Below are 24,361 nucleotides of genomic sequence, written 5' to 3'. Positions count from 1 at the left end.
AGTTAAGAAAATGTATTTTAATATAATTTGTGTGTCCGTTAACAGACTTTCCTTATATGGATATTTAAATTATACTATAACTTTTAACTATACATTAAATTAATCTATACACCTGTTATATGTGCGCGAGGCTGAAGTTGTGCTTTCAGGATTAGCCTGTTAGCTTCCGGTGAGGGAATATTTGATTAAAACCATCGATATTTAACGATGTTACATAATAATTTATTTTTTCATTTATAATTTCAGGTGATATACCTTCATGGGTGACGATATCTAACTATAAATAATCGTAAAAAGGATTTTGTAAGAAAGAAAGTTAGCGGTTTAGCTAATAAGTATCGGCTAGCTAACTTGTGTGAAATTGTGGATTTAAAACATAATGGACGATCAGTCCGGTTTTGTAAATTTGGACAATCTTTTGCTACATTTAGGTGAGTCTTGTACTTTCTTCTCGTGTGACATTAACATGGGAAAGCTAAAGAAAATGTCTCTATGTGACATGACACCCATATTTAATCCTCCCACAAACTGTTGCTATAGAGTTGGAAGCACACAGGTGTCTAGGATGTCTTTTGTATTTTTATTTTTTAACTCTGTAACATTATGATTTCAGGGCTCTCAAGGTAGTAAAAGTATTTGTTCAATTTCCATGTATTAATGTGTGTTTGTGTGTGTGAAAGAGAGAGAGAGGGAGATTATGACTGGTGTTGTTTATTGAACTGTTTGTTGCCGTTTTGGACTCCTTTATCATTTGTAATGTTGCTCCCATTTAAAACAGTTCAGCTCAAGCCCAGCCATTTTTAGGGTCATGATTGAGGACAATGTCCCGTCCAGAGACAAGCTGTTTCATGTTGAGGTTTTGTTCAAACCGACCATCGAAAATAACCTCCATAATGCATGTTTTTTCATTGGTTGTTTGTTAAATCTTACCCATATATAATATGAATATAAATAATATATGAATATAATATAAAATGAAGTCATGGTTTCTAAAGGTTGGTGTAGAAGATCTCAAGCGGCGTACACAGAGCCCTGACATCTACACTGAACGTCAGCGTCTAAGGTCACAAATGCTATCGTGGCTGAATGAGCAAATCCCCACAGCATCACTTTTAAAATCTGGTGTAAATACTTCCCAGATGAGTTGGGGTTATTATTTCTGCAAAGGCAGATCAAATCTGGAATGGAAAAAAAAAGCACATATGGGTGTGATGTTCAGGTGTCCACAAACTGTTGACTGTATACTGTAGCTAGTGTATGTTTCTGCAGTTAAATTACTGTACAGGAAAATACTGAAAAAATACTTTGTAATGTCTTTAAGCCCTATACGTTTAGGCTTGTTAATATTCTGTTGACCAGAAAGTAGAAATCTTAACGTTTTACTTAACTTTTAACAGCTTTAGAGACTCGAGAATTAGCCCAGAAGAAAAGTGGACTTACACAACAAATTCAAAGTGAGTTTTCCAGGCGTTAGATCAGTTTATGATCCAGTAAATATTACAAATATATCAACATGCTTATGAAATTCTGTTTCATCAGTTTGTAAAGCAGACATACAAGAAAAGAAGAAATGTATTGAAGAAACTCAGAAGACTATAAAGAAACTAGAGGAGGACATTCAGCAAAAACAAAACACATTCAAATGCTACAAAGAAAATGTTAAAAGGTATGTTAAAAGCAAAACTGTCTAAATGATCATCTATGCTTTATATTTTTCAGGATTACTAAACTGTCTGTTACATTAAATGAGTTACTACAGTGAAATAGAAAACTCTCTTACCACTTTGTGATCCCCAGTCTTTGTGGAACAAGAGATGTTCTGCTTCAATACGAGAAGATGCTGGAAGCTGAGCTTGAAAGAAGGCAGGAAAGCTATAATCAAGACATGTATGAATATAATTTTAGCACGAACACAGAATTTTATTTCACAGTACTGACAGCTGTGTGAATCAACACAAAAGTGCTTTTTTTTTGCCCGAAGGAAGATGTTTCAGGAAAGAATGGAAAACTACTGGAAAATATATCAGCAGCATAAAGAGGAGTATTTGCAGAATCCTCTAGCCACAAAGCTCCTAAAGATTCAGGCTGAAAATGAGGAAATTGAAAGAAGAATCCGAGCCAAAGATGAAGAAATAATAGCAAAAGAGAATGAGTTGAAAGCTCTGCAAGGTAATTAATCAACAACATACTGTATCAGGATATATGTATTCGTTCTATTCTATAATTTGAATTTGTTCTGTTTTTATACAGAGGACAATGTCACATGTGACAGGTAAATGTATAATTTATAGTAGTTTAAGCTTGTTTATGAAATGTGACGCATTACATAGCTGTGCATGTTATATCAGTGTTCAGAAACATGTTGAACAACAAGCACCGCCGTCTGAGAGTGACACCCAGCTCGAAGGTGTTCTAGTATCTCCTCAAGATCCTCAAGCACAGGTACAATAATCCTGCCCATCCAAGGATATTTTAATATTTCCTTTCGCTGACACGGTGGCTTTACACCCAGTTTTGAAAATGCAGAAATTTTTGGGAGTATGATCTTGTAGTATTTTTGGTCTCTTTTACTGCAATATGTGAAAATGATTTAATCTTATTCAATTCACAGACACTACAAATTACAGTACACTAGAAACAAAACAAAACAAAGCAGGGCAGGCTGAAAATGGAAAAGAAAAAAATCAATGATGAGGTGGTGTGATGCGTCCCGATATCAATCGGAGTTAATGCTACTAAAGTTAATATGAATATTGTTTTATGACAGCACATCCTGAAGCATTTCATTCCTTTTATAACACAGCAATTCGCCAACACTAGTAACTTAATTATTTCCACTCATGGCAGATTTTTCCTTTTTTTCAAGTTACTCAGAAAATGCAAAAATCAAAACTCTATGTCTGGAGGACTGGTCCAGTAGGACAGTGTGAATAAGGTCCGGTGCATCCCAAACACTCAAAGCACCTTTAGAGTTTGGAGTGCATATGACCACTGAACATTTGGACTGGGAAACAAAGCAGCTTGATGGAGGAAGGAAGGAAGGACTGTATTTCTTTAGGCAGAAAAAATGTAATTGCAAAACTGTTTGGCAGTCGCACTGAACAGTACAGCTCTCTGTCTTGCTGTTGGGAAGGGAGATGCTTTTTCATCTCATCTCCCATGCACTTTTACATTTCTTTAGCAGAGCCTGTACAGCAGGCATGCAACAGGAGTATAGACATAATATACAGTATATGAATGACACCCTTTGGTTTGTGAAATGATGTATGAAATCCGATCACAAGTGGTAATCGAATGCAAGGCGTAAATGGCTACGCATATCGGTTGTCCACTGCCAACGACCCGATCACTCGAGACGGATGTTGACTAGTCATCATTACAATCTGCCATCTTGTCATTCTATCAGCATATTGATAACTAGCCAAACGAAATTTTTATTTAAAACTTGTTAAAAAATGTTTACATAATGTAAGTCTAAGGTTGTTTTAGTCCCTTATATTTCCTCATCAATTTCTGATGTCTAGGGTCCCAAAACCGAGCAAAAGGATGTTCAAATTGAGATGGATGAGATAGCTTTGGAGAACAATCAGGCCCAAGCAGATGGTGGTGATGAGTCAAATTCATCTGAAGTGGGTGTAATTGGTAGCACCATATGGGCAGTCTCAGAAATAAGAGGTGGTAATGATGCAAATATTTCTCTTTTTTATGGCTGTTGAATATAAATGACACTGTATTAATTTGAAACTATTTCAAGATAAGTTCATGCATATGTTTCATCCCTCAGAAGGAGCGGACCAGAACGAAAAAGAACACACAGATGAAGTGGTGTGTGTAATGACATTAATTAACTGATACTGTAACGTGGCATGTGTTAATAGTATGGTGTGATCTTTCTGTTTCATTGAAAAAGTCTGCATTTAACAAAGTACTTTTAATACATGAGGAAGAACAACATCTGATCGATAAACAAATTCTTGTATAAAGCAAATTCGCAAGTGCTGAGTGAGGTTTTGAGCCTGTCACATTGGCTGTGGAGGTTTTTTGTACACACACTTCTCACGCATTTCTTGCAAGCAGGACATGAATCTGAACACCTCCTGTGTGTCAGACACACTGGAGGACATGATGCAGGCTGAGGAGCAGCAGGAAAGTGCAGAAGCTACTGTGGAGGAGGGCGGTAACAAGGGACCAGTATGTCCGCCATCATCCCCCATCCACATGAGAGCGCTGGATACGCCAACATTCGGTCTAAAGTACAGTACAGCCAAACAAACTTTTGGATCTGTATTCTTAAATACTAGAGAATATTACAGGAAATGTATTTAAAAAAAAAACGTTAGTACCGAACTCATAGTCCATCAACTCATAGTCCATCTTCTATGCCAGGGTTTCCAAATTATACCTTGCTGCCACTTAAGAAAGCAGCCTGTGACCTCTTTAAAAATTACAGATTGTCTTCTAAGAAGCTTGATTTTGAGTTTGGGTTATTCTCTGTGAATAGTCTCCAGTTTTCTCCCCTCTCCCAAAAACAAAGTAATCTAAGTAGGTTTACTGGCTACTAGGTATAAATGTTTATGCATTTGATGGACTGGCGTCCCATCCGGAGTGAATTCCCAGCACATTTCCACTTTTCCCTCTATTAGCTCCTCCTAGTAGGACAGGGTCCTCCATGACACTGACTAGGAGTTTATTGTAGGTAAAACAGCCTAAACCCCATGTTAAGTTAGCTACGTGAATTAATAGGCAGTGTATGTGGTGATTAAGCTGGACTCTTGTGATGATATAAACATAATAACAGTTAGGGTAAACACAATTTCCTGACCAGGTAGGACAGATTTATGCAGGATTTGGCATGTAGTGGTGATGCACCTATAATTGGGTGGTTTAGAAACTGTGGTTAGATCCTTTGTATATTCATATTGTCACAAAGGTAACAAATTAATCAGATATAATATCTTGTGTGCAACAGCAGTCCCAATACATCTCAGGGTCACCAGAATGGTGGAGAAACACCAACATTCCTTTTCTCCATGAACTCTGGACCAAACACTCCTACATTCACTGGCTTTGACCTTGACGTGGGGCCGAGCCAACACGAGGTTAGGCCAAACAAAACAAAATATATAAAAAATAATTGTAAGATCAAATCCCTGATATCCCTGGCTGCGATTAAACTGTGTATTTGTGTTATATTTATCTTGCAACAGTTATGCTGTAATTGTGTGTTTTTTCCAGGAGTCACCTTTCACATTCTCCAGCTCTTATTTCAACAAGGTACGCAATTAAAGTAACACAACTAGAGGAATTTATGTGGCTATATTTATTTTTTGGGATAGGATCGGAAATTTCATAATATAGCCTGAAATGCGTATATGTATATTTTGCAGATTACATTATCAGTGAGTTCAGTGATACCTCCATGAAATCAGTGCACATACAGTACAGTGCATTAATTATTAATGTTAAGAACTTAACAATTAATCTATACAATAAAAAAGGCACATTTTACTTTATTCTTTCATTCTGTGTTATGTGGCAGTTTTTCTCATTCATGCTACTTTATTCTCATAAATAACCTTTATTTATTTATTGTTTTTAATTATTTGGTTGTATTTATTTTGCCTGTAGAAAACACCTGAAACAAAGCTTCCAGGTAAGATGGTTTTAAACATAACACACAATATGACACATGACATTTGTCTTTTGTGATATGAATATATGTGAGTACTGTTTTCTTTACTTTGGCAGGATTTCTGTTTGATGACTCAGAGAGTCATACAGAGGAAGAATTTGCTTTTTCTTTCAGCTCTAAGAGCCCTCATCCCAAAGAGTCAGTAGGGACTGGAGACACTTTCCCTTTCTCCTTTAGCTTTGAAAATCTTTAACCTTTATTTATTTATGTATTTTACCATAAGCAGTTTTAGTTTAGTTTAGTTTTAGTACTTCATGGCAGATTCGGAGAAGCCCTTGAAAGAAATCTTACAGTTTAATAGTACTGTATTTCTAATGTTGACCTATTTGATTTTAGATATAGTTCCTGATGGAACAGGGACTGATGTTCTAATAAGGTGAATGAATGCTAAAATTATACCATTATTTCAGTTTCAAAAGTTTCAGTTCTGGAAAATGTCTGGTGTCATGAATAAAACACATAATTAGATTCTACTGGTATATTGCAGTTTGATATATTTTGTGAAGCTGTTCAGTATTGTCTGTAAAATAATCTAGCAACAATGGAAAGGACTTCGATTAAATCATATTTATATATGTATTTGTGACATTTCACATTTAAGTTTCTATTTTTTCATTACTTTATACAGAGGAGTGTTACAGTGTGGAAAAAAAACAGGTAGAAAGTTAATTTGGATGGTTTTGTACATACCAACAGTAAAAGTCATCAAAACACTGCGAATAGAACAATTTCACAAAACGCTCCACAATATTGGAAACTATGTTCTTTATAAATGCTCTTTCTAGGCTTATAAATAATTTTACATGTCATGAGGAGAATGAATACACATCACATTATATAGGCACAAAATGACACAATCATGAATGAGAAGCTTAGATTTTGAATGTTGAATGTTCCAGTGTTTAAAAAAAAAAAAAAAGTAAATTAGACCATTGTGTACATCAGAGAATGCTGCTGTTAGACCTTTAACATTTCTATTGTAGGATTTACGGTTATAAATAATTATATATTTTGTTATATATATATATATATTTGTTATATATATACATATTTGATATATCTTTAATTATAGTTTAAGTGGCCTCTCTGGTAATTTAGTGCTAGTCCTAATTTTAAGGTTTAAAGCCTTTAGCATTAAAAGCAGATCCTAAAGACTGTATCTAAAAATGGTCAAGAAATACCTGAATGTCAAACATTCTTCACACATTTCCTTCCAAATGCCAACTAACCGTTAAATGAATCTCTTTTTTAATCGTCATTTTAAAAAATATATATAATATAGCATTTTCAGTGTGATTTCATCAAGTTCACCACAGATTCCTAAAGAAATAAGTCAATTGCTGATGAAATGAATGTAAGTAGCTCGGAACTCTTCGTGCCGGGAGAACACTGGTAAGAGATTTTTGTTAATTCAGCCCTTGAGAGTTTATCTTCAGATAGAGCACCAAAGATGAAATCGAGTTATAAAAATGTTGAAGCTATAAACGAGCAATCTAGTTTAGCCAGAGAAAGCATTTACGAAATCCCATAGCATAGATTGTGATAATGGGCAAGCTGGTGAACATCAGTGTTATGTATGTGACTGTCTAAAACCCATCATCTTGACTGAGGGAACGAAGGGTCACATGTCTAATCTCTCCTGTGACGTACTGATCGAAGCTGGTCTGGTATTTAGCCAGCATCTTGAGTAGCAGTCGCAGACTCAGCCACCATTGCTCTTTCGGCATTCTGTGCCTGTAATGAAAGGAAAAAGAAGTCTTTCATACCATAAGTATAAAAGTATAAAAGTTTTATAAGTATAAAAGATCATACCATAAGTATAATGGTTTATTCATGAGTGTAAATTCCATGTGATAAAGTTCAGTTTGAACACTCACTCAAAGTCAGTCTGCTCCTTTAGTTCAGGCACAGGAGTGAAAGTCAGTCCTTTGCCATTCAGACCCAACACACACACAGTGTCCGGGGAGTTAGCAAACACAGAACCTGATTGAGAGGCATAATTTAGTATCAGTTATGGAAAGATGACATATGTAAACTACAGTATGAATTCTATCTATGTAAAAGACTTAAATAATTGTTTTACCTTGTCTGAAGGTGGCAGCCATCTTCTCAGAAAGCCACTGCACGGCCCTCACGCCCAACTTTGTGCCAAAGTTCCTATCAAAAGGTGAAGGTGCGCCTCCCTTTGAAATAAAAATAAAAATGAAACTAAATGAAGAATGCTGAAACAAATACCATGCTTAAAGTTACTCCAGGAGATGGGTTTGCCATGTTTGCACTGGGATCTAAAGAGGTCCTTATGTGCTGTACTGTTAACACACATCCTGACAAAACAGTCAACATGAGATTGCCTGAGTATCAAATTATTGTTGAAAGCATTTAAAATGAAATATAAACATATAAGCATATAACATATAAACATATAAGTCATATAAACATATCAAATCTCTAGATTAGCCATTTCCACAAAGGTTGTAAAATAACTAATTAAAATATATAGCATGTAATTTGCTTAAACATTTTGTTCCAGTGAGCTGAAAAACACAGGTCTGAGATCATAATGTAGAATTCACAATTTCACTCATATTCCATGTGATTAGATGAGCTCTGTACAATAAAGAGATGTAACATCTGACACATAGACGTATGTTCACCGATTAAAAAGGTTTCCCGTCTTCTAAAGCTCAGTTAGTGCTGACCTGTTGGAGATGTCCGAGTACGTTGACCCTGCAGTCGAACACTCCTTTTCCTTCAGCAGTGTAGAGGTTATAGATGAAGTCGGTGCTGTATTGTGGATGACATTTCTCATTCCTGTGTCAACAGAAATTCAGAGTCATATTCTCAAACTTATGCAAGAGTAATGACTCATATTTAGTAAATGTCTTAAAGCATATGCGTCAAACTCATATCCGTCGGTGCCAAATTCTGCCTGCTGCAATGATTCATTCAGCCTATACGAAATTGGCAAAATAATGCTGAAACCTTTCATTGCCTAGAACTCTACATTTTCATGCTGTCAACAATTCATAGTGACTGCATATAGTTTTGCATGAGTCACTGTACAGCACATGCAGACTCCTCTCACAGGCTTGAAACGCTTACAATCAACTCCTGTCTGCTGTGTTTAATGCCTGTGTGAGTTCTCCTTAAATGTCTATCTTACTGTATTTATTTGTGATATTTTGAAACCTGATATTTAATAAATTACAGATTACGTGAATGCTAATTTTTACTTGTACGTTAATTAAAACAGCAGTGGACATGATAGCTATTTAACAAAAACTGTCTAATGTAGTAAAATCATATATGTATAAATATGCTTTTCCTACAGTTGCCTTACATAATATGCAGGTGACTGTAGAGTCGGATTTATCTAGTCATACAGTATATATCTGAAATTTAGTCTGATAGGATTTCCTTACATTCTACCTCGATGTTTTTCACTGCTCTGACTTGTCAGCATCCCCACAGCAGTAACGAGTGAATACATTAGACAAATGAAATACTTCAGAACTATATAACAAAGCTCTAAGAAAGACGTTTATATACATATATAAAAATATATATACATGGGTATGCACATGGGTATGCATATATATATATATATATACGTATACATATACGTATATATATATATATATATATATATATATATATATATATATATATATATATATATATATATATATACATAAAAGCGTCTTTCTTAGAGCTTGGTTAGTAATCTAATATAATAGATAATAGTGTGCTCTGTCCATATAAATGTATTCTATAGTTTAAAATGAGGATAAATCACTCTTGTTAAAAAACAGTTCAAGTCAAAGCTAATTCAGTTTGTCAAATATAATTAACTGACTGAGATAACAATTAGGCTGTGACATGTCTCAATATATTATAAAACAGGAAGTGGAGGGTCTTTTGTACATTCATCAGAAATGTATAATGAGTCCGTTTGACTTCATTAGCCTGCGTTAATGAGCATGAGAGGACCTAGCCATCTTTGAAGGTAGTGTGTGTTACACAAAACAGATTGTACCTCAGCACCAGACCCCTCTGGATGTCCTTCTTCATCTTCTCTGACAGATGCTCAACATTCGTCTATCAAAAGAAGAGCATTATATTATAGAGACTGCTGGTGTTAATCTGAACTTATAGACCTTCAGATGAATTCACAAGCTATTTACGTCTTTTGTTTCGGCTGGTGTGTTATTTATCTACTGTGGTAGTGAAAAACTGTATCGTATTAAACAAAACTAATCAATGTGCAAAATGTAAAACGTCTCTATTTTCACACGAGTTGTCTTTCAGGCAGCATCTTACTGTGCTTTTCCCACCGTTGATTAGAGAAGAAAATTAGACAGCTGGAGTTGGACTTTAACTATAATTAAAACCTCACCTTCAGATCGTGGATACTGAAATGCTCCTCAAATATATATGCAGCATCTGCTCCCACAGCAATGCCAGCAGTGGTTGCCAGGTATCCACAATATCCTCCCATGGTTTCCACCACAAAAACCCTCCTCTTTGTTCCTGTAGCTGACTGTTTGATTTTATCACAGCTCTGATGGAAAAACATTATAAAGTTATACATATAATGTGTGTATAAAGGTAATATTGTGTAATGTGTGTATATATACACTATATATATATAAAGTAATACTGGAGGAAAGTGAAAAGTGGTTTAAAACCTAACTCTCTATGATCACTATGTATCACTATGACTACTTGAATTGCACAGAACTTGCCTCCATAGCTGCATTGACAGCAGTATCAGCACCCAGGCTAAATTCGGTGCCAGGGACATTGTTGCTGATGGTAGCAGGAATGATGCACATGGGTATGCACAGCTCATTGTAGTGGCCCCTGGCATCATACAGCTCCAGTACCCCTTCATAGGCCTAAAGAATAAAAGAGCTCTTGGGTTTGATCAAACAGCCCAATAGTGTCAAATGTCTTAAATGCAAGTACATAAATAACTAAAAAGAATATATTGCAACTTGCCTCAAAGCCACCAATTACTAGCAGTGACTGGATGCGGTACTTGGTAAGATTTTCAACTAATTTTTCCATGCAGGTTTTTGGTAGGGTTCTGGAAAGAATAACAAAAAAATGTCATCGTGACTGGAATATCAGATGGATAAGGTTGCTACAAATATTACTACTACTACTATTACTACTAATAACAATAATAAATACATGCTCCATTAACCAACCGTTTAGTCCCCAGAACTGAGCCACCTTGACCAGTCCAACCAGCAACACTACTCCAAGACATCTCTTTAACCTTTACACAGGGAGGAAGTTATGTTTATAAAATTACATTATAGTTTAATCCCACTGAAGCATTCTGTGGCAAGTCTTTAGCACCTCTTTTATATTAACATCCAAATCCCATATCCCATTTTTTTCTATTTATTATTATTATTACTGTATTATTGTTACTGTCTATATACATTGCAGCATCGTGCTATAAGAATTGACTTGTCCTACCATTCATTTTCTAGGGAGACAAGATAAAATCCTGCAATGAGGATGGTGTGAGTGGTGCACAATGGAGGATTTCTCGACTTCTTGCAAATGAGAGGTAAATATTGTCAGATTGTTTTAGGAGTCACAAATATGTTCACAGTCAGACTCTGCACCCTGAAATCAGTGAGGTAAGATGGAAGAGCTAGACTGCAGTTTGGTATCAACTACTCCTGAAAACATGATTATATGAGCACAGGAAAAATTAAAGTCACTATTTATAGCCACAAAAGCCTGCAGATCTCCAAAAAAATGGGAAGTAATTGCATTGCTTTAAACTTTTAATGTACTTGAGGCTTATCGAGCAGGAGATGAACGCTTTTACTGAGTTTCAATCAGCAGGACAAAGGTATGGAGGGAATTTAATTCTGTATTTTTTTTTTTTTTTATCAAACGAAAAAAGCACAATGATACCCCAAAGCACTCATCTAGGCTGCTCGTTTCACTTACACACTTAACAGTGGAGCCAGCTCTTGTCTTCACTGCATTGTGAATGTGAAAGTCAGAGCTATAATACAGAACATCTGTGCAGTCGTCACTAGTCTTGGGGTAGTCGTGGCCTAATGGTTAGAGAGTTTGACTCCTAACCCTAAGGTTGTGGGTTCGAGTCTCGGGCCGGTAATACCTCGACTGAGGTGCCCTTGAGCAAGGCACCGAACCCACCCAACTGCTCCCCGGGCGCCGCAGCATAAATGGCTGCCCACTTCTCCAGGTGTGTGTTCACAGTGTGTGTGTTCACGTCTGTGTGTGTGTTCACTGCTGTGTGTGTGCACTTTGGATGGGTTAAATGCAAAGAACAAATTCTGAGTATGGGTCACCATACTTAGCTGTATGTCACGTCTAAAAAAAGAGAGAGAAAAAAAAAGCTTACATCACTACAGACTATTTTTCAGTCTCAATTCCTCACCTCTCCATTGGCAAGGCCCTCAAATCCATCAGAAACTGTGTATACTTTGTGGCCAGATGCCAGTGCCACCCTCACTGCAGACCTCACAGCTGCATTCATACCAGCTGCTGGAGCTCCCACGTTCAGGATGGCCAGTGAGAAGTTGCTCTGCAGATAAATGACAATGCAACAGCACTAATACCAAACTCTTCTCTTCAGCTTGACTCGCAAAGCTGTTCTAACCTTGCACTGAAAGCCAATTAGTTAGAAGTTAGTATCTCATTAGTATTAGTGTAACACAACACAAGATAAGAGTTGAGAGATTATCTCTTTTTACCACAGGCTAAAAAATGGAGTTTGTTCCTGTTTTGTGGTGTCCATGTTCAGCACTGACATCATGACACACTATACAGTGGTGAGTAATGGACTTAAACCAATTAAACCAATTTCTGCCTTCCAAGATGCTCCAAGTGAAGACATACACATCTAAAATTTGACAGCGTTACCTTCAACCACTAAAATTCTGTGTAAGTGTCTATTATCCCAGAGGTAAAAATGCCTCGCTCTGAAAGCCAACAGTATTCGGACTTATTTTCTATCAGACCTGCAGCAATGATTCATTTGTTTATACTGATTTAAAATTTGTTTATACTGATTGTCTGCCCACAGTACAGAACATCACTTGTACTGTTAAAAAGCGTTAATGCCTATTAAGTAAGGCCTGACTGATAAGGGTTGGCTAAAGAAGTCTCGGATCAGAAAGGTCTCAAAAACTTATCAACACTTACAATAGAAATAACACAGATAAGGTGCAGATAATGTCTCTTTAAACAACATTCATGAACATGATCATTTTGAACAATATCCCAACACACTTTTGGGCACTTACCCTTTTTTTTTATCGAAATTGGATTTACAGTGACGTTTTACTGTATAAATGATTTTGAGGCACTATACAGTATAATGTGTACCCTTTAATTCAATTTAAATGTATTGGTACAGCATTTACAGTATTTAAAGAATTTTTTGTTCATTCTTAGCTCCTTACAGTTGCTATCAGTCAGGCCTGGTTATAGATAACCAGCAGTCCAGCTAGAGAATAAAGCCTATACACAAACCAACACACAAACGTACATACCTACTAAAACAGCTTCCAAAAGCATACTGTTTCTTTAAATCTGTTAAAGAATATTTGAGATAATGGGGTCATGTTGATACTAGCAACAATCACTGAGATTTTCTGGCATGTCTAAAGTTTTACCGTGACGTGAGCAGGCTTCTGGTATGCCAGTAACTTGTAAATACTCCAGTTGTTCGCAAAGCTCCTGAAATGAACACAAAATTTGTTAGGTTTGCTGCAATTGGCAAACGCCCTTATCCAGAGCGACTTACATTTACCTAATTTTATACAACTGAGCAATTGACACCTAGGTGGAGCTGGGATTCAAACTTACAACCTTTCGATTGGTAGTCCAACACCTTAACCACTAGGCTACCACATCCCTCAGACTGCTGACATTCATACATTAACACAATAATCAACCAGAGCAAGGAGCTTACTAACTAAATTTGGGGACTACTTTACTGTGTTGTTCACAGAATTACAGGGCGTCACACAAGCCTCACCTTCCACGCAGTTGAATGGCCTCCTCAAATCTCTGCTCGTTCATAGCCTTCTGTACTGCTTTAGTCTGGGCGGGGAGGATAAAATGTTGCATGAATTAATATTACAGGGTGTCCTAAAAGTCAAGAGCCAGTTGGGCAAATACGCAAAAATGATGATACGCATATGTTATAAATTCTAGATACAAAACAAATTCATTTGTAGCTCAGTGAATCGAATTCTTTGATCGTAACTGGTCAGCTAAATGTAAATCCCACAACTGGCGGATTTTTAAGCAAGGCCAGAAATACTCAGCTATACGCTTTGCAGTGGTCACTTTTAAAAATAAAACTGAACTCATTCATCTAAATTTTAGTAAAGCACTTTTTTTTCTGGTCAGGGTTGCAGTGGATTAGTGGATTATATCCCTATAACACTTGGGTTGAGGCTGGAATATCACCTGGAAGGATACCAATCTATTTTAGGGCACCATACGTGCGCAAGACATACAGATTCTCACTAATAGGCACTTTAATGTCTTTAATGTGAAACACATGATCCTTTAAACAGAAAGTAACCAAAGTTCAAACTAACCTGCTGCACACTATGCTTTCACAAACACTGTCTTAAAGGAGACCTACATTTTTGAACCCCTGAGCCATACTGCTTCAACAAGCCTGCTTTATGCTATAAATTATACATAAATATGAGCAGTGCCACAAACTTTATGCAGTACTACAGTACCTGATTTAAGAGTGTGGTGCTCCTGTAGTAAACATATCCTTGGTGTGGATCTTACCATTTCCACTGCTTCCATGAGGGGCAGCTTCACAGACCTGTTCCCGGACAGGCCAATCACACAGGCAGGTGTATCCGGAGTCGCCTCCATCAACGCCACCACTGCCTCCATGCCCAACTTACTACTCTAGAAACACAACCAGCCCAGTGATCAGAATGTAAAACAATATAATTCTTCATAATGCTTTACCTCACACACAAAATATATTTCACACATTGAATATAATACTAGAGGTGTGTCCCAAATTGTAGCTGTGACTGATTTTATTTAAACACATAAATCATGCCTTATAATAAATTCCCTGATGAAGTTTCTTAAGATTTTCTGCACATAAATATTGCAGAAAGGATTGCTGAAGTTGAGCCCCTTTAAGTTTCAACCATCTAAACAGCTTACTCCAGACTTTAAATATGGAGATCTTTCAGTTTGAACTGCTTACTAGTACTCGATCAAATGCTGAAGGAGTTCCTCCCCTTTGCACGTGGCCCAGAACAGTCACCCTGGTGTCATAACCCAGCCGCTTTACTACAAGCTACACACATAAACAGAAATCATTACTGTTATAATAGCTTTATAAAATAATGTAAGGAAAATGGATGTTTATCTTAAATGCTGGTGGTAAATATTTCAAAAATATTTACATCTTTGATGTAGCTGGATGAGATGGGCTCGCCTTTTCTGTTGATTGCTCCCTCAGCAATGATGATGATGTTGAGTCTGGATCCCTTACTTCGGCTCTGTACATATACACACACACAGTTCAGTAAGCACTACAACAGAAAACATTGACTGAAACAAAACCCGACAGCTGAAGAATCCAGGCCTGTCTGAAAGTAGATCTATATGGGGTGATTACTTCTGTGAAAGTGGTTCAATGCTTATTTGATCTATTTAGTCGATCTATATCTATTTATCTATATAGATCTCTTGTTCTCGGTCACCTCTCCAAGCCGAGCACACATAAGATCCTCCCAGTCATCCTCTGGAGGAGCTTCGGGAATAAAGAGCCAGTCTGCTCCAGAAGCTAATGCAGACACCAGAGCCAGATAACTGCACACACACACACACACACACACACACACACACACACACACACACCTCTTTAGTTTTAAAAAGCTGTCTGTTAAAATACAAGCATTTTCCAACACTAAATATTATTTATTTGTTTGTTAGTTAGTTATGTCACCTTTCATTTTCATTTTAAAACATTTAATTATACATTTTTATTAGGGCAGTAGTGACTCAAGAGGTTAAGGTGGGTAGTTGTTGATCGAAATGGTTGTGATTCAAGCCTCAGCACGGCCAAGCTGTCCTTGAGCATGGCCATTAACCCTCCCTGCTCCAGGGGCTGCACTTCTATTTAAGGCATATTAATGCACTAGTCTAATAAACCAATCTATAATCATAAATGAAAATCATTTTGTTTTTTGTTTAAGCAAAAATAATTTTTCCCCCTCTTACTGCTTTATTAGACCACCCAATGGTCATCTATCCATCCATCTTTTGGAGCACTTATTCTACAAGGGGAGAACACATGGGGTCCTCAAAGGAAACACATAAAGTGCTGGGGAACCATGCAGACTCCACATATACAACCCTAGAGGTGAAAAGAAAAAGTCCTAACCAGTAAGTCACTGTGCTCCTCTGGTCATGATAAGATAAAACAAAATCATTTTAACACAACGTTATGCACTGGTATGAGTTTTCTAAATTATAAAGTCTTTCATAAAATAAAGCCTGAATTTACTTCAGATTCAGCTGTGTTTTCAGAAAACAGAGACACGACTTACCCGCAGTGTCGTCCCATTACCTCCAGGACAAATGTGCGCTGATGGCTGCAGAATAGTCGGGAAAGAGATGTGCAAAGTGTTAGAAGTGTTTCATTAGTGAAATAAGGGATATAATCAACATCCTCCAGCCGGTATGCAGTTCATTTTAAAGCACAAGCTAACAAACATTAAGCATCTTTGCTGTACTGATGACCAGAATACACATCTTGTGTTTTAGATTTTAAAAGCTAGATTCAAATGCTAGCAGTCAATTAATGTGGAAGACACATAAAATCAAGGAAAAAAAAAAACACTGTAAGTCCTGTGAGATAGAAATAACCCAGAACCTAGCATAGTTTAGTTTGTCTTAACAATAGTCACCTCAGAAATAACTGACAGCATATATTTCATGACCAAAGGTTTGTTGATACCTGGCCATCACACTGACATGTGCTTGTTGAATATTTCATTCCAGGCTTTCCATTGGATGTTGGAGCATGGCTGTGGAGATTTGTGATCATTTAGCCCCAGAAGCATTAGGCAGACACTGATTTTAGCTGAGGAGGTCTGGGGTGTAGTCTGTTCTAGTTCATCCCAAAGGCGCTCATTAGGTTTGAGGTCAGGGCTTAGTGCAGGACCCTTGAGTTCTTCACATTGTACACAGGGGCACTGTCATGATGGAACAGATTTGGTCCTTTTAATGCCAGAGAACAGAAATGATGTGCTTCTAACCTTTAACAACAGTCTGTGGAAGGCTCACAGAAAGTATAAGTGATGGTTTGGTCTCCACATACTTTTGGCCATACAGAGTCTTTCTATAAGTCTTGTGCAAGCAAAATCTTGTACAATCACATTTCTATAGTCTGTTACTTATGTGTTTATATGAAAAAGAATTAACATAGAATCTGTCACGGGACGCGGGATAAAAACGGACCCAAATGCAGGGTATATAGTATGCAGGGTATATATTTTATAACTAAAAGACACAAAACAGGACAACGACGAACCAGACGAAGACAACAGAGGATTCCGCGCTGCACAAGGCAACGCGGCTCAACTAAATACTAATGATAATCATGACACATGAGGGACAGGTGTGCAGAGGCAGCGAGGAAAAGACAAGGGCGGGGCAGACACGTGAACAAGGAACATAAACAAAAAGGCACATGGCCAAAGTCCGGGCAGAGTCCTGACAGAATCCTACAAAAGATGCTTATCTTTGTGCCAGAGATTCCTGACCCACTAAATATTCCACATGAACATTGACCATCTTTAAACAGTCTAGTTAGTTTTGACTTCTTCTTTCTGTTACTGGCTGGTAAAACGTCACCTAGGAAGTGATATGTTCAACAGTAATAAATCTGTTTCTAACTGCATATCACTGAACCTTCAGGTGAAGGTAATATAAGTAAGGCAAGTTCAGACAGGAATTCTACGACAAGCAAACATCCGTCTCAGGCTCAGAAGATTCCTCCAATCTTATCCTTACTGTATGCAACAGCGCATGCTCAAGCTCCAACAACACAGAGAATGATTTTTATTCTGAGCTCTGTTTTTGTAATAAATTAAAGGAATACTCCAGCGTTGTCGACTTACATACATTAGAGAATACAGTGGACAGAGGTTAGAATTTGAGAGTATTCCTTTTACTATTCGTGTTCATATTTGGACCACTTGCTTTATGTTTTCCCCCAGGCTGTGGTTATTGTGTAGCTGCTGACCTGATGGCAGTTGTGGTGATGGCGTCCACGATATCCATGATGCGATGGAGGGCTGAGTCTGCACCGATGGTCATGTCAGTGCCACAGAAATCGTTATCGATGGAGCCCACCAAACCCACGATGTTTAGGTGGCTGTACTTTTTTGCTGTCTCAGCAGTGATCCTTTCTAGAAAGCATAGCATTAGCAGTGTGTGAGAATGTGTGTATGTATGTATATACGTCTGCTGTATATGCTTGTTATAGACTGGCCTGTTGAAGTAATGAATTATTAATGGAGATGAGTTACCAGCATGCTTTGAGCAATATTTTTTTCAGAGCTCTGAATAAGTTGTTACATAATGACAGCTAAACATATCCACATGTACGGCTTCTAAAACAGCGTAGAAGTGGTTTTTGAGGCAAATTTGCATTTGTAATCCTACCAATGACGAGCTTTACATGCGGCAAATTTATGTGATAGTTTTACGGCAATTTTTAAAATCAATTTTCTAAAATATTTTCGATTGTATGATTATTAAAGATGATTAACTGGAGGAAAAAAGAGAGGCTGCTGAGGTAATGACAGTTACAGAGATAGGTAAGTGATAAGAGGGACAAAAATGTTATGCAGATGTTTCATAACTCTAACAGGATTTAAAAAATTACAAGAAGTCTCAGTTAATGTGGTAAAAGAGCTATAAAACACTTCAGGAAAATAACCAACTTTAGAGTAGAAATGATCACTGAATTCAGTCGTGTTATATTTCTATAACTTGTGTCAAAATGGAGACAGATATAAGGCTATTTGTTGTCATTTTTGCTCCCTGTATTTGGGGTATCTGTATATCTGTATATCTGCTTTTATACCTCATCGACAACATGCTGACTACTAAATGATGGCTTGAAACTGAGGAAACACGAGAATCTTCAGAAATGAGGAAAGAGGTAGCTGTGTAGCAAAATGTAGGCTAATAAGAGACAGCCCTCAGGATAAGGATGAAGTGTTGTTATATTTATTTATATTTATTAGCACTAGATAAAACGTTCCAGTAAATCGTTGGCCAGTTTGCCAGTTTTTGTATTTGTTTTCAGTGTGATCGAATGTGACAGTTCTGATCACAAACCAAATCACATTGAATCATAATGGAAATGCTCTTTCTGGATTTAAGGTTTGATTCCAGTGAACAAATCGAAGTAGATTTTTGGCACAGAATGTTGAATTAGAGAATATTATCTGAATAACGATGGGTTTGGCAGGACTAGTGAGTACCTTTGGCTTCCAGCTCGGCGAGTAGTTCGCTCCACTCGCTTCGGAAGATGTTCGCTCCTGTAAGGCTGCCATCGCCTCCACACACACAGAGGTTGGTGATCCCACGTTTCACAAGGTTGTAGGCGGCAGCCAGACGTCCTTCCCGTGTGGTGAAGGCTTTACAGCGAGCGCTACCGATCACTGTCCCACCCTGAAGAAAAGATCTGCATTAAACTAGCAAATCGAGTGCATTTGTTCAAAACAGCTGATCATTTCTCATGTTCTCCAAGCTGTAGAACAGAACAATGCAGCCCTCTCGAGGCTAGGCCACTGAACACCGAAGCTAATGCAACTGAGTGAAGAGCTAAAGATTCTATCCCAGGCAACTCAGGGCACAAGGAGGGAGACATCCAGGATGGGGAGCCAATCCATTGCAGGACATCATCACACACACTCACATCCACACAGACAAAAATTTTGAGGTGTCACTCAACGTATAATGTATGCTTTTGGAATGAGAGGCATGTCCCCAAAGCACAGGGAGATCATGCAGAGTAATCAGTAAACAATAAAATCAATAAACATTGAATCTAAATGCGTTCTTCTGAGTAACAGACACACTGCATAAGCTACTCAGCATCTCATCACCGAACAGAAAACAGACACATATAAGAGAGAAGAGGGAATGCAGAGAACGTACAGAAAGATCAAATGTAACACAAACATATTAGAAAACAAACAGCAAAGACGATCTCACACAGACAGAACATGTGTATAAAATGCTTTTTACCAGCTGGATGATGTTGGTTACACTGTGCCAGTGCGCCAGTTTGATATTGTCTCCTCCGTCCACCAGACCCTGGTAACCCTGAATAACATTGATACAATACATGAGGGTTTAACGCAGTGAAGGAACCAGGCCATGTGTTTTAGCGTTCTCAAATACATGGACGAGGCTCAAGCAAGTCTGGGACACGATCTTTAAATTACGCGGGTCACTTCTGTACAATTATAATATTCAAAGTGACCAATGTACTGTAATGTCATCTTTGGGCTCAATCAGAGTGCCTAACTTCGAATAAACACAGCACAGAAATTAGCTATGTACAGTAAATGAATGACAATAACAGTGAGGCCATTTTAAATAGATTTCAATCAGTTACTTGTAATACTATTTTAAAAGAACACTGGCGATCCCCACAATACGCTGAAAAATACATAATAACGTTAATGTATTGTAAAACCATAACATCTATACACCATCTATCTACCTCCGTCTCTGAGCTCTTGTTTCCTTTCTTGTTATAAGAAGTAAGATTTGAAAAGCATTTAGCAGATTTAGGAGATACCTCGTAAATCAGATACACCTGGGCTCCAACATATATACCCATCCTAGTGACGGCACGGACCGCTGCGTTCATACCTGAGACAGAAGAAACAGATCACAGTATATTTATTCTAGCTTATTATTCACTGTATTATTCAACTGTTTGTGGTGCTCTTGCGTACTAGCACTTGTTTAAGCGTGGTTATCTGATCGTCTTATGTCGTGACCTAATGGTTAGAGAGTTTGACTCCTAACCCTAAGGTTGTGGGTTCAAGTCTCGGGCCGGCAATACCACGACTGAGGTGCCCTTGAGCAAGGCACTGAACCCCAACTGCTCCCCGGGCGCCGCAGAATAAATGGCTGCCCACTGCTCCGGGTGTGTGTTCACTGCTGTGTGTGTGCACTTTGGATGGGTTAAATGTAGAAAACAAATTCTGAGTATGAGTCACTGTACTTAGCTGTATGTCACGTCACGTCAATTAAACTCTGTGCTTGGATTCATTTCTAATTCAGTTGTAAGAAAACATCCTAAAATACATTAAATGGAATGGAATGGGCAGGTTTTTATGTTACAGTCTCTCAGAACATTGGGAAAAATATTGATGTTTATAATATTTAATAATACTGCCTTGATAAGACAAAATGCAATATATATGTTTTTTTTAACATATTGCTTCATGTAATAAATTGTAAATAACTGTATAATTACCCATCAAACAATCTTTTACATAATTATCTAGTGTCTATTGTTTTTTTAGGTTTTCCTCTCTTTATACAAAATGAAGTACTGATTCAATTACATGAATTCAGTTATTACATGAATAACAAATGAATGCCACAGTAGCATCTACAGTTGATCTCCACATGGCCACCAGATATCATGAGCATGCACTATAAAGACAGTGTAATAACAGAGGGAATTTGTATGTTAGTGTATTATACTCTCGCTATAACTCTCGCTGGCCATCTCTTTAACATTTACTCAGAGTTTTCAGCTCACTTCTGCAAAGCATTTACACTTCCATCAGACTTTGCTTACATCAGATGTCCAAAAAGGATTTAATAATAATAATAATAATAATAATAATAATAATAATAATAATAATATAATAATAATAATAAAAGCCTTTAGACAAGTGACCCATATACTCCTTTTTCATCATTGCCTGTGGGACACTATGATGTAACAACATCGAGACCTACTTTGACAGGAAGAGACAGGGAAGTGATTTTATTTCAGGATTGTTTACAAGAATAACTGCTAGAAAATATATATAGCACAGAGCGTTTGTGTTATACACTCAATCTCATCTCTCATGGTCTAGAGGCAGACTAAAAAATGTGTTTATGCCACATTCTGCTAAATTGTATTTCTCCTATTTGCTTGAACAGTGCTGACAAGGTTACATCTTTTGTTTTATTAGTATACATTTTGCACCTTTGCAATAATTTAGCATATAATAAAGTTCTCAAGGACCGACTTTAATTACCCTTCAGAGCAAAAATACACCCTTCCATGTACGTACTAAAGATTCAAAAGTTGTATCCAGGAAAAAATTTTCCCGGCAACAAGTCCCCTTTTTTAATGCACTCAAAAATAACAAGCACCTTAATGCATTTTGACAGCTTGTCGATCAAATTAGTCCTGACCCTATGCTTCACTGTGACACTGAGGAAGTTTAACCTGCCACAGCAGCTGCTGAAACAGTTCTACTCAGCCGTCATCATGCCTATTTTGTGCACATCGATCACTGTCTGACACAAAATCAGACATCGGAAGACTACGGAGAATGGTTCGGACTGCTGAAAGGGCTCAGAAAATCACTATGTTTTACAATCTGGCTGGTGCCACAGTGCCCCAAATACCAGCACAACCAGGCACTAGGACAGATTCTTCCCCCAGGCAATCTACCCCATAAACAGTTAAATGCTCCTATTACGCAATAACAATGTGCAATATCCTTACATTTATTTTTTTACCACCTCCATCCTAGTAAATCCCTGCATCTCATTCTATTCAAATCCATTCTATCATCTATAGCACAACTGTACGTACACATCTATATGTATTTACATACGTGTATGTGTGTATTTATATTTTTATTCTCATCGTATTTTTATTGTATGTGTGTTGTTGTCGTCTTTGTTGTACTGGAAGCGTATGACTCTAAAATAAATAAAGCTCTTTCTGAGTCTGATTCATGTCCATGCCAACTCTATTTGGAGATTTGTTTCAAATCCTGTTTCCCTTCTATTTTTGGTTCCTCTAAGTACTCTTTATTGATATAAAGTGTAACCATGTAACTGGTTTCTATCTGATAATAAGTGACTAGTACAGTGTGCTGGTGAGTCTACAGTAAAGTACATGTCTGTGTGCACGTACAGATGAACACGCCCTCGTTTCCCAAACACGTGCCTGCATATTGTACAGTGCGTCATCTGTTACGTAAACAAAGTGCATACTGTAGTGTTTAACACCGTGTAGTAGCAGAACCTGACCTGTAGTAAATGTGGTGTTAGATTTGTCTTGTAAACATTTTTTCCTGGCTGAGATCAGACGCATTGGACAAAGTTAAAGAAGACTTTCATGCCATTTAATAACCACAATGAGAGTTGCTTTGTATCGTGACGTGTTTATTGTTACGAATATGATATAGACGGATATTGTGCGATCTTTTCAAACCTGATGCGTGTGTATGAGGCTTTATAACGTGGCAACTCACTTTCCCAACAGCTGTGCACATCTGTTACACTGTGATAAATAATCAGAAACATTCTGAACGGTGTGTGTGTGTATCTATGTATGTGTGTGTATGAGTGTGTGTGTGTATGTGTGTATATGAGTGTGTGTGTGTGTGTGTGTACCTTGCGCATCCCCTCCACTGGTCAGCACGGCTATGGCTTTCCCAGCACCGGTCATACGGAGTTTCTCCAAACCCTGAGAACTCATTATAAATCCCAACAAACACTGAAACTGTTCCTGAAAGGTTTAAGGCACTCAGTGACACACAGAATCCTCTGATACTTAATTAAACCCTTTGCTTTGAGCAGAGCGCACAAATGACCTTCAGTTGATACAATCTGTGTGTGTGTGTGTGTGTGTGTGTGACCACGCCCATAGTGGGCGTGGCTCTGCGCCATTGCTCCACCGTTTGCTCTGGAATTTCCCTTTTGCTCATTGAACACATTGCAAAATCACAACAGAAGAATGAACACTTTACAGTACAGAAGCCCTTTTACTGCACATGTACTCTAGTCTACATTTATTTCTACTCATGCTGATGATGAATAGAATGCATTGGAATCACAGGAAACTCTACAAACATGTAGAATATACACTAATATGCATTTTATTAGGAAAATAGGCATAAGGAGAAAGCGCATAAGAAGACGTGTCTATCATGGACACAGACTCACTCATGGGTAGTTTTGGATGAGCCGGTGTACATTAGATTTACATTTACAGCATTTGGCAGACACCCTTATATCCAGAGCGACTTACATTATCTCATTTTTATACAGCTGAGCAATTGAGGGTTAAGGGCCTTGCTCAGGGGCCCAACAGTGGCAGCTTGGTGGACCTGGGATCGAACTCACAACCTTCCGATTGGTAGCCCAACACCTTAAACCACTAGGCTACCATATGCCCCCATGATGCTTAAATTATATATTTCTTTTATTTTTTTAGCACCATTTATCTCTAAACTCTAGAGATGTTCGTGTGAAAATTCCAGATGAGCAGTTTTCTGAAATATTCACCACCATGGCCTTTACTGATGTCACAGAGTTCACAACTTCTCCACATTCCTT

The 24,361-nt window shown here is 37.6% G+C and overlaps 2 protein-coding genes across 2 annotated transcripts; one reads left to right on the top strand and one right to left on the bottom strand.

The window, feature by feature from the left end:
* The first annotated feature begins 70 nt into the window (after positions 1–70).
* Positions 71–5,906, top strand: LOC132850365 (putative leucine-rich repeat-containing protein DDB_G0290503). The gene is made up of 15 exons (XM_060876876.1): positions 71–172; positions 357–431; positions 1,398–1,454; positions 1,540–1,666; positions 1,798–1,887; positions 1,982–2,169; positions 2,251–2,272; positions 2,349–2,442; positions 3,525–3,678; positions 3,785–3,825; positions 4,078–4,253; positions 4,970–5,099; positions 5,236–5,274; positions 5,629–5,653; positions 5,749–5,906. Exons 2-15 carry the CDS (start codon positions 380–382, stop codon positions 5,883–5,885), a joined length of 1,332 nt encoding a protein of 443 aa, XP_060732859.1. The 5' UTR covers positions 71–172; positions 357–379; the 3' UTR covers positions 5,886–5,906.
* A 338-nt stretch (positions 5,907–6,244) lies between these two features.
* pfkla (phosphofructokinase, liver a) lies at positions 6,245–23,646 on the bottom strand. The gene is made up of 22 exons (XM_060876875.1): positions 23,417–23,646; positions 20,574–20,647; positions 20,015–20,092; positions 19,246–19,435; positions 17,997–18,162; positions 16,297–16,341; positions 15,448–15,556; positions 15,148–15,243; positions 14,946–15,038; positions 14,507–14,632; positions 13,731–13,795; positions 13,366–13,429; positions 12,126–12,272; positions 10,906–10,976; positions 10,694–10,781; positions 10,438–10,590; positions 10,089–10,253; positions 9,729–9,790; positions 8,392–8,503; positions 7,776–7,875; positions 7,570–7,675; positions 6,245–7,426 (listed from the first exon to the last, which is right to left on the bottom strand). Exons 1-22 carry the CDS (start codon positions 23,499–23,501, stop codon positions 7,279–7,281), a joined length of 2,343 nt encoding a protein of 780 aa, XP_060732858.1. The 5' UTR covers positions 23,502–23,646; the 3' UTR covers positions 6,245–7,278.
* Between the last annotated feature and the right edge of the window lie 715 nt (positions 23,647–24,361).

This window comes from Tachysurus vachellii, chromosome 8 (genome assembly GCF_030014155.1).
Source record: "Tachysurus vachellii isolate PV-2020 chromosome 8, HZAU_Pvac_v1, whole genome shotgun sequence".
In the NCBI taxonomy this organism is placed as follows: domain Eukaryota; kingdom Metazoa; phylum Chordata; class Actinopteri; order Siluriformes; family Bagridae; genus Tachysurus; species Tachysurus vachellii.
The sequence above is the reverse complement of the archived record's forward strand: the minus strand, read 5'-3'. Positions and strand labels throughout refer to the sequence as shown.

Coding starts and splice junctions, on each gene's coding strand:
- pfkla (XM_060876875.1), bottom strand. CDS start 23,501: ATGAGTTCTCAGGGTTTGGAGAAACTCCGTATGACCGGTGCTGGGAAA. Junction 20,648..23,416: donor CAGTGGAGGGGATGCGCAAG/GTACACACACAC, acceptor CTTCTGTCTCAG/GTATGAACGCAGCGGTCCGT. Junction 14,633..14,945: donor CAGCATTTGATCGAGTACTA/GTAAGCAGTTCA, acceptor TTGTGTTTCTAG/AGTAGTAAGTTGGGCATGGA.
- LOC132850365 (XM_060876876.1), top strand. CDS start 380: ATGGACGATCAGTCCGGTTTTGTAAATTTGGACAATCTTTTGCTACAT. Junction 1,455..1,539: donor ACTTACACAACAAATTCAAA/GTGAGTTTTCCA, acceptor CTGTTTCATCAG/TTTGTAAAGCAGACATACAA. Junction 5,275..5,628: donor CCAGCTCTTATTTCAACAAG/GTACGCAATTAA, acceptor TTTTGCCTGTAG/AAAACACCTGAAACAAAGCT.